This window comes from Nannobrachium achirus (assembly GCF_963921795.1).
Source record: "Nannobrachium achirus genome assembly, chromosome: 20".
NCBI lineage: Eukaryota > Metazoa > Chordata > Actinopteri > Myctophiformes > Myctophidae > Nannobrachium > Nannobrachium achirus.
In genome coordinates, this window is record NC_137827.1 from 21,368,909 (window position 1) to 21,379,699 (window position 10,791).

General features: G+C 44.3%; 1 protein-coding gene across 1 annotated transcript; it reads right to left on the reverse strand.

Annotated features, from left to right (window-relative positions):
- Positions 1-714: 714 nt before the first annotated feature.
- Positions 715-10,038, reverse strand: LOC308305415 (synapse differentiation-inducing gene protein 1-like; the record flags this gene model as incomplete). The annotated part of the gene is made up of 3 exons (XM_080750216.1): positions 715-873; positions 2,333-2,470; positions 9,616-10,038. 3 exons carry the CDS (start codon positions 10,036-10,038, stop codon positions 715-717), a joined length of 720 nt encoding a protein of 239 aa, XP_080606342.1.
- Positions 10,039-10,791: the final 753 nt, after the last annotated feature.

A 10,791-nucleotide genomic window follows, 5' to 3' on the forward strand; every position in this document is an offset into this window, starting at 1 on the left:
ACAATATTTACAGTATACAATAAACATTGACTGTTTTGACCACTGCTCAGCAGCCTGCACTCTTTGTTCTGCGTCAGTGGATTCGATCCACTCATTGTCCCAATCTGTTCGCTGAATATATGGGTCAATCTCCTGGACATTTCCAGGTTAAACAATCATAAATGCCCAATGTTTTTCCCTATATTGAGCTCATTTACAAAGTAAACACTACACATCTGTAATCGTATTGACACAGATCACATAATACAGAGGACTGAAAATGTCAGAGTACACTGCAATAACAGTAAGGGACACATTTTGACACAGATAAATGAACACTCAGGACTTTGCAGTGTTGAGGTGGGTAAGCGGTACGACAGTAGGACGTTTGTTTCAGAACTCTTGGTGAAAGAGCAGTCCGCTTCAACATCGCCTTTCCGTCTGCATTCTTCTCTAATTGTGATGGAACACCTCGATGGGATCATTGGAGTCCTGAAATAATGATATAGTCCCGATCAATGTGAACGCAGTCCAACTATTCAGTTCACCAAACAATTGTTGTTGTTCCCACTCACACGGGGAAAACGACCACAGGCTCCTCCTGGATGCCTTAAGCATGGGCATCTGTCTTAATTGCGACTTCCCTGATTCTCCCCCTCATTTTCTCTGTCCCTTTCTCTCTCTCTCTCTCCGTCTCTCACTCTTTGTTCCGCACTGAGCCGCCAAGTCCCACTGCTATACGTGCCCAGGCTTGGACAGGTAGGCTATAAGTGCCACCACCACGCCCACGTACATCCCCGCCCCGATGGTGATGGAGAGAGCAGACAGGAACAGGGCTCTTCTGGAGTTCATGCCAGCTCTGGAGAAATCTCCTTTGGCGATAGCCTTTCCAGTCTGAGGGGAGGGGAAAGGAAGCAGTGAGTGAAATGATTCAAATGTTACTCATCAGTGCCAAGAGTACGTAGGTGTTAAGCCTTGGTTAAAAGAAACGCTCTGAGGGAGCCATTAGTTGCCATGGCAATTAGGTCGTTATCCCTTAGACGGTGACAAATGTGTTGTTTGGCTGTTTAGGATTCCTCCAAAAATAAATAAACAGGTCTTGCCCTTAATCTGTTTATCGTTTTGACACATTTATTATAGGCTCTTTCAGTGTAATTGTCTCTGCAATTAGTGTGGAAGATTTGGCAAATTGCTGAGATAAATGATGTTGTGCTCCAGAGTGCCGTTAGACCTGATTCTTTTAGCTAGTGATGTTGGGGAAGGAAAAGGGATTAACGCAGTAAGAAGCGAGGGCTCAGATCAACGTGTGTATAATTTCCTGATAAAAATGCCTATGAGAAATTATTGCACTGTGTTACATTATTTAAAATATATTTTGCCAAGGGCAGCGAGAGCACAGAGACACGAGACCGGACGGGTTGGTTTCGAACACGAGTCTTCGCGGTGCTCCGTAGGTCTGTGCACTAACTGGCTGGGCCGTCAGGCACCTCGAATGAACACAATGTGAAAATGAATGACGCGTTACAATTGTTTGTTCTCACCTTTCATTATTTGAGGAATAAGAAGCTGTGTGTCTGCAGGGGTTGAAACGAGAGCTGACCTGCTGAGTGTATGTTGTAGCCAATGGTCTGAAAACAATTTGCAGCGTGATCACAGGTGTGGAAAATGTATATTCTTAAGCACTCGACAAAGCACTCATGCTTACTGACCTTGAACAGAGCGCAGTGTAATTAGCATTTCTAACACAGGGCAGGACAAAGAAGCTGTGAGCAGGGGCGTCACACGGGGAGGGAAAGTGGGACTGAGTTACTAGGTCCCAAGGTGGAGGGGCCTTAATTATTTAATGCTTTAACTATTGAAAAATGGCAGATATACAAGCTCAAAGCGCGGCACCGAGTGCCGTGTGCGAGCTTGTAGATCTGCTATTTTTGAAAAGTTGTGAAAATGTGTGCAAATCTTTGAATATATGTATTTTTTAAGCGAACATTTGTAACTCAAATTTTGCTCCTGGGAGGTCCCTGGAACTAAATATTTTGAGATAGGGGTCCATTTTGGGGGTCCTTGACATGAAAATGTTTTAGCACCACTGACGAAGAAACAAGGATTTGAAATATTCAAAGACCAATTTCACGATTTTTCAAAAATAGCAGATCTACAAGCTCGCAGCGTGCCGCGCTGTGAGCTTATATATCTGCTATTCCCAGTCTAAATGGGTTAAACCCTCTCCCCTATGAAGAACATTCATGGGGGGCCTCTGCAGTGAATCCTTGTACCCAGGGCCCAGAATTTGGTACGACACCCCTGGGCAGGACAAAGTAGCTATGAGCACTTTTCTTTTCTTTTTTCTTTTTACCTTATGAGAGTAGTAGAAGGCAACAATGCCCAGGGGCCAGAAGCAGCAGAGCATTGAGAAGATGGCCAGGCCAAGGTGATCCCTGGGGGGCAGCAGAATGAAGTTGTCCTCACTCTCACTGTCAGTGGAGCTGTCACTCTAGTGGAGAAGGTGAAAAAGCAGAGCAAATCAAACAGACATACTTGGCACACTGCCATAGAAATTTGAATTGCTCTGCCGAAGGCAGTGCACGGGCTGGACCCTGCCAAAGCTCATTTGGAGGGAAGATTGAGAGAAAGAGTTTAATAAGCCTCAAGACAGGAACAGGCCACTGAAAATGGCAGACCTCAATCTTGGGTGAAATAATTTGTAACTATCATTGCCAAATGCAGATGGAGACAACAGCATCATTTTGAGACTTACATGCATATATAGACATGCTACATGTTACAATTAAAGTAAACATACTAATTCATAGGCAAGTCAACTCAAGGCAAGGCACATTTGTTTATACAGTATAACTCAACAAGTAATTGTCTCCACCAGCCGAAGGCATGGGGGAGAGTATGTTTTCCCCTCCGTCCGTCCGTCCGTCCGTCCGTCCGTCCGTGCGTCCTCGCAGTTTGTGAGCACCTAATCTCAGTCGCCGTTGGCCCGATCGCTGCCAAAGTGAGCACACACATTCCCTGGATGCCAATCTAGAACCTCTGCCCTAAATTTTTTAAATGGGCCTTTTCTAGCGCCACCTAGTGGCCGATGTTCGCAAAACACATTTCTGTGCACTACTCTTACAGATTTTGTCCAAAAATCATACAAATCGGTAGGCAGTATCTCGACAGTCTTGTGATCGACACGGATCTGTCCGATTTTGCATATTCCATCCTGATTGGCTAAGATTGGCTTCCAAAGTTTGTAGGATCGAGCCGTTTTGAACAAAATGCCTCAAATCACAAACGCAAAGTGCGATTATCATGAAATCGCGCACACACGTTCCCACAAGGCCGAGGAAGAAATGCCACTTTTTTTTTTTTAAATCAGCCTCATGGTGGCGCTATAACAGGCCGATATGTGGTTTTACCTATAACTCCACCGATCAGTTTCAAACTTTGCAAGCACACTCCCTAGAAGCTAAGGATAAACCTTTGCCCTGCATTTTTCACATAAGCCTTTTATAGCGCCACCTTTGGGCCGACTTATGTAAAACACATTTTTGGATATTACTCCTTGAGATTTTATCCAAAAATCACGCAAATCGGTACACAGTATCTCTATAGTCATGTGATCAAGTCCGATCCGTCTGATATTTCATATGCCATCCTGATTAGCTAATATTAGCTTCCAAAGATTGCCTGGTGGAGACCTGTGCTCGGAAGAGCACTGCTTCTAGTTCAAAGTACTTTACACCAGTAAGACGCCTAAGGGCGAAAAGCCATCTGTCTTGGCCATCTGTCTTAGCCATATATGGATTCTGTTAGTGTGGTTCCCCTAACAGGGCATCATCTGGGAATGCCCATATATGGACTTTTATTTTATTTTATCCTTTATTAATATATATCGGACAAGTTTACCCATATGGAGATCCTTGATACCCATATATGGAGATCGATGTACTGTATATGGAGCTATGGGCAAATAAATGGGCATATTTGTTGGATCGGCAGTTGTTACATACAACTGTACATTGTGCAAGTACAGTAACTGCAGGGGAAGCAGCTAAGAACATTGGCAAAAATCGGAGCAATACAAACAAACTTGCTGTGTCTTTCCTAGTAATGCTAGAGAGAATTAATTTTGTATAAATGCAAACATAGTTTTTAGTCTTACATATTTGTCTGTTTAATGGGATTTTATCGTTTTTTTTATAGTTGCTGAGAATCACCTTGGTGATTCAGATACTAAGGGTGCAGTCACACCCAACTTTGATTCTGCCTTTGAGGGCGGATTCATTCTGCCTATGCTTTCCAATGGGAACGGGGAAAAAGCATTGTCAGAATCCACCCACATAGGCAGAATTAAAGATCGGTGTTAAATATGTTATTTAGATGGATACTGTTTGGCGTTTTCCTGCTATCCAAGTTACTCTGTGGCACTTACGGTATATGTTTTCTTGGCACTGTTACCATTGATGGCTGACTAGCGTTCATGCCACTTACACTCTAATCTTCCACTCCAGCTGATTCATGGTTTGCCTATAGTAAAATGTACTAATATTGACACATACCGAAAACATTTGGACAGTTTCAAATCTTAAGATCATGCATCAACCATGCACCTCTTTATCCAAATTCACAAACTTAAGACAAGGATGCCTATAAATAAACGTGATGACCAAATAACAAAAGGTGTAGGAGAGTGAAGTGCATTACAGTAGATCTGGAGACCTTTGTAAACCTAGAGTGGTGCAGTTTGACAGCTCGTATACCCCAGCACGAGCCTATCTGCCCTTGTTCTGCTACCACCCAGTACATGATGTACTCAGCCAGCCAGAGAGGATTTGGTACCTCTGTCAACACCCATGAGCGGTCCGACAGATAACGCAGGATTAACGGATTGTTTCATCATCGTGGCGTGACAGCACAAAGACAGTGTCATTTATGTGCTAAACTGCCTCTACAGCACGACAAACCCCTTCCATCTCCTCCAGGTCTCTTATTTGCCGACCAGGGGCGTCACACGGGGGGGGGGGGGGGAGAAGTGGGACCGAGTTATTAGGGCCCAAGGTGGAGGGGCCTTAACTATTTCATACTTTAGCTATTTAAAAATAGCAGATCTCAAGCAATAGCAAGCTCGCGCTGCGAGCTTGTAGATCTGCTATTTTTGAAAAATCGTCAAAATGTGTGCAAATCTTTGAATATATGTGTTTTAGCAAACATTTTGTAACTGAGATGGGGGTCCGTGGCCAAATAAATACATATCATTTTGGGGGTCCTTAGCGAAAAAGTTTGAGCACCACTGACGTAGAAACATATTTTTTTCCAAAAAAACTATTTTCACGTTTTTTCAAAAATAGCAGATATACAAGCTCACACTGCGGCCGCAGTGTGAGCTTGTATTTTTCAATAGTTAAAGCACAAAATAATGTGTAATAATGCGTTCCCACTTCCCAGGTCCCCCTATGAAGAACATTCATGCGGGGCCCACAGTGAATCCTTGTACCCAGGGCCCAGAATTTGGTGCGACACCCCTGGGCTCATGCAATGTCTCCCTAAGATGTCTTGGGCCTCCCTTCAGGCCCGCCGGGGTTTGAGGCTAATGAATTGTAATGCTACTCTGGCTGCACCAGCACGACTTGTCTTAGCATTAAGGTGGGTGACCTTTAAGTGAGGACGATCTCACCTCTCCCAGTTGTTCCACAGTGTTTGTTTAAATAAATGACCCCCATTAGGAATAGGCTTAATTTGTTAGAGTTGCTGTTACCTGTGGCGATCAAACTGGCTGCCTTCAAAGTGCGTTTGTATCGCACTAATCTCCACGGCGGGGATCAAACCGGCTGCCTTCAAAGTGTGTTTGTATCACACTCATCTCTAAAGCAAGATATCTGACTTCCTGGAAGCTATTCGCTGAAGCCCAATTTTGACGTATTTTACACAACCCTTTGAGGATTATTTGGCACTAGGCTCAGACATAACAACACTGAGCTTTCATTTCACCCTGATTAAGGCATGCTCTGGTTATTGAAGTGTTCACCATTATCTCATTTCCAAAATTGGGTTAAGATCTTAATCGGTGTAAGCAAAAGTTGATCAAGACATGTGTCGTCGTTTTTTGCCCAATCTTTTGAGTAATTTTCTCTGATTTCTTTATCATTTCCTAATTTGATTTCCTTGCTTAATGTCTGTAGAATCTGAAAGTGTAAACAAAAAAAGTGGGATATTTACAAGCAAACCCCGGCTTTTGAGTATGTTATTTTAGTATTCACATTAATGCATGTAAAGACTTAAATCAGATTACTGCAATGTAAACCGATCGTTTCCAGTAGTCGGGGTATTGGTCTGTATGCAAAGTCAAGTGCAGTCTGCTGACGAACTGCCCCTGGCACAGGTCCCAGGCCAGCCAATTCAGACAGTCTGTTTTGACACTGACACTATTGATTGATGGGACTCACTCCACCTCGGGCACAGTGCATTTAAGGACCCTCCAACAGCTCTCCCAGAGCCTAGTTAAAGTCAGCAAAGAATAGTGGTCAGAACCTGGGGCTACACAGAGACAGCTCTGGACCTTGTCACCAGAGACAGTGGCATCACACTGGCATCATTCACCCAGATCCCAGACCATTATAGCTGGTACTCAAGTTTTGTTACTTTTGTAAGAGTTAGAAATACTCTGGTTACAAGTAAAAGTCATGTATTCCACATTTCACTTGATTCCAATACAAAGCATCAAAATGTACTTAAAGTACCAAACGTAAAAGAATAGATATGCAGAATGTCCCATTCTATCAATATATTTCAAGATTTGTCTGCATTTTTGTTTTACTATTACAGACCTAAGATGCTCACAGAAAGGGTTTAAATGGCCAGTGTTTATCATAGTAATCTAAATCTGCAAAGTAACAAATAATTATGTTTTTAAATAATAATTGTAGTGGAGTAAAAAGTACAATATTTGCCTCCGAGATGTAGAAAAGGGAAATACTCAATTGAAGTACCTTATAGCTAATAAATATAATGCTATCTTCCACAGTGGATTAGCCTATATTTACTCAGTTGGTGGACTAATCACCAGCGATATCCTTTATGCTCCATCACTGTCACATGCCTGCCAGCTAAAAAACCCCCCCTCACACATAATGTACATGCAGGCTGAAAAGCAAGGGTAATAAGTCATGTGTGAAAGCAACAACCACAAATCCCTATGGACCGAGTGGCAGGACTTTAGCATACGTGAGAAGCAGACAATAATGAAGATCGTCTCTCTCCCATTCCAGCTCATGTTCTGTAATGCCGCAAAAGCCCTTGAAATGTTTGATCTGATGCCGTGGAGAGTTGTTGGATGTTCCTAGCATACCTAGTATTCTACCCCTGTCCAGGGAACCTTATCACTTGCAACTATATCATTTACATACAGAAGCGTGTGTGTGCGTGTGTGTGCGTGCGTGTGCGTGCGTGCGTGCGTGCGTGCGTGCGTGCGTGCGTGCGTGCGTGCGTGCGTGCGTGCGTGCGTGCGTGCCAGGACGTAGGGAGCGCTCTGCTGTGTTCACTTGGACCTCGCAGAAGGGGGGGGGGGGCAAGATTGACTATTCTGGCCCTCTGGTTTACAACTTCTAACGTCACTGAGTCGGCTCATGCGACCTTCGCAAAGCTCGACACGGCCTCTGTCATCTCCAGTGTTGTCGAACGTAGCCCCAACCGTCGCTGCATACTGTCACAGTATGCAACATTTGACCAGAGGAGGCGCTAATGCTGCCATTCCGGCTGCAACTTCCAGGCTTGTAAACATTAGACCGGCTGACAAAACTAGCGATTTTAAGGGGTTGTTTCGTGCCCTAGTTCATGTTTTATGGACCCTTGTTAGGTTATCACAGTCTGGGAGCTCGGAACTACCTTTACTTTGTGGATACAATTTCGGGAAAAGTGTTTTCTACCTAAACATTGGAGGCGTTCTCCCCCTCCACGGGGAAATCTTTATAGGACCTCGTCTCGGAGCACAACAGTACGCAGCGACGGTTGAGGTTCTATATGGGGCTAGGAACATACATACATATTATGTTGACACACAAACACACACACATTACATTTGAGGCACACATGCATATATGCATGGAAAAGGGGGTCCAAGAAACGCAGGTGCAGGGTAGGGTTTCATCCGAGGAGCGTTAATCACATTCTTTTGCTCCTCGAAATTGACATGGAATAACTTCAGCTCCCCGTCTCACCTGCTCCGAGGACCATGCATCAGAGGAGTCCCTGCTTAATAAGCTCAAAGGGCAGCATTAGTTATGGCATTAATGGCGGTCAGTGCTGTACCGCTATCCATCTGCCAGCCATCCGAGTGACAGGAGCTGGACTGATGGTCAGTCCAGTTAGGGAGCGATCCTTCTCCCACTGCCAACTTAGAGAAGTGGGGCCTTTTCACAGCTCACCCTGCATGAAATTAGATTTTTTTTCTTAACACATCTGGGAAAAGCTCTTATCCTTCTTTCTTCTGCTGTCAGAGTTTTACCCAGAAAGGGTAGTCAAAGCCACAATATTAGAATCCTAATCCAGAATAATAGAATCCTAATTTTTGCAATGCAATTATATGACACAAACATTGTCATATAAGTTGCCTTACACTACACCACGACTCATACTTTTATTGATAGATGGCTCTGACAGTTCTGAATAAACGTTGAAAAGTATTTCACCCAAGACAGCCTTGGTAGTCTAATTGCCTCACACTGTATTGCAAAGCAGCTCCCACCTGTGCAAATTGCACTCTTTTCAATGAATATGTTGGTTGGTTGCAGTTATTATTCCTATAGCTGGTAGTGTAGCTGAGGATAATTATGCAGGTGCACAGAGTGTTAGCTCCTTTTATGTGCAGATAGAGTAAACTCGCCCAGCATCTTAATATTGAAATGTGCTGAAGGATCCATGCAGGATCACAGCACTCAGTTCCACTCAGCATCATAACCACTTCCTCAACTCCCTCTGCACCTGTGAATACGACCAAACTTCGCATGTTTCTCATTGGGTCCGTGCAGGGGTGTCGCACTAAATGTTGGGCCCAGGGTACAAGGATTCACTGTGGGCCCCCATGCATGAATGTTCTTCATAGGGGGAGGGGTTTTAACCCATTTAGACTGAGAACACATTTTTACATTATTTTGTGCTTTAACTATTGAAAAATAGCAGATAAACAAGCTCACAGCTGAGCTTGTAGATCTGCTATTTTTGAAAAATCTTTGAAAATGTGTGCAAGCCATTGAATATTTCAAATCCCTCTAAGGTTTTTTGAAAACCCTTTGTTTCTATGTCAGTGGTGCTCACACTTTTTCAAGTGAAGGACCCCCAAAATGATATGCATTTGGCCACGGACCCCCATCTCAAAATATTTAGTTCCAGGGACCCCACAGAAGCAAAATTTCAGTTACAAATGATGGCTTGAAAACACATTTTCACGACTTTTCAAAAATAGAAGATCTACAAGCTCGCAGCTCGGTGCCGCGCTGTGAGCTTGTATATCTGCTATTTTTCAATAGCTAAAGTATAAAATAATTAAGGCTCCTCCACCTTGGGCCCTAGTAACTCAGTCGCACTCCCCCCCCCCACTTGTGACGCCCATGGATCCGTGCACTGAGTGAACTCTCTGTGACCTCTCACCTCATACTCGTGACCCTGCTCCTCTTCCACATCGTGGGACACCGTCTGTATCTTCACGTCCTTGTCTCCTGGTACGTTATCCTGCAGAGCCTCGGTGGCAACGCCGACGTCCAGCACGGCGTCCTTGCTCTCCGTGAAGGTCGTCTCAAAGCTCTCGCTCTTGGAGTCCTTGCTCAGAAGGCTGGCGTCGTCTTTGCACAGGATGAAGCTGGGTCTGTAGAAGGCCTCCACGGCAAGATGCAAGGAAGTGGCGTCCAGGAATTGATGAGTCTTATGCTGACCATCGGTCCCCGCGTAGAAGTAGCTGATGAGGTTTTCCTGGTATGGGTGGCTGGGGTAGTCACACTGGTAGCCCTGGTAGTCATTCACATGTCTGCTGGTATTTTCCAGCAGAGGGTTCTGGAGCTCACTGAGGCTCTCCATGGTGGTTTGCAAGTAGAAAAGTCCAGCAGATCACAAAGGGTAGAGCCCAGCTGGAGGAACACAAGGGGTACATGATTGGAAGAAATCAGCTCAACAAGATGCAAGAGAAGGTCAATTAAATAAATATAAAGGGGAGTGGCTGAAGAGATAAAACAGTTGTCTGCAATGGCAAGGTTCTCTGTTTGATCCCAGCTCCGCCTAGTATCGTGTCTGAGTGTCCTCGAGCAAGCCAACTGCTCCCAAAGAGCATTTAGGGAATAGCAGTACCCTGCATATAGCTGTCTGTGTGTGAATGTGTAATTGTTTATGAATGGGTGAACACAGTGTAAAGCGCTTTGGAAAAAGGAGCAATATAAATGAAAACCATCTACTATGCAGCCAATTGTGTGAACCAATCCGGTCCAATGTGGATAGACACTAAACAGGCATTCTAAGGAACGGGACATGGAAACATGCCTGGCTGTCATGTAGTCACTCAGGAACACTTCACCCTTCAATTCATATCAGAATTCCTCTCACAACCATTCACTGGCCTCATCCTTCCAAACCACCATCTGCTGAATGTTCAATTGTTACATCTGATCTTGCATCCCTGGACGCGCATAAAAGTGGTGAAAAAATCAATCTTGACCATATACCCAGAATGCCTATATATGAAATCAGCGAACACATGGCAGATGTTGCTGTAATGCATACTGATAACGTAGAGTTGGCTGGCTGGTCCCCCATGGCACTGCAATGTAGAACCATGTT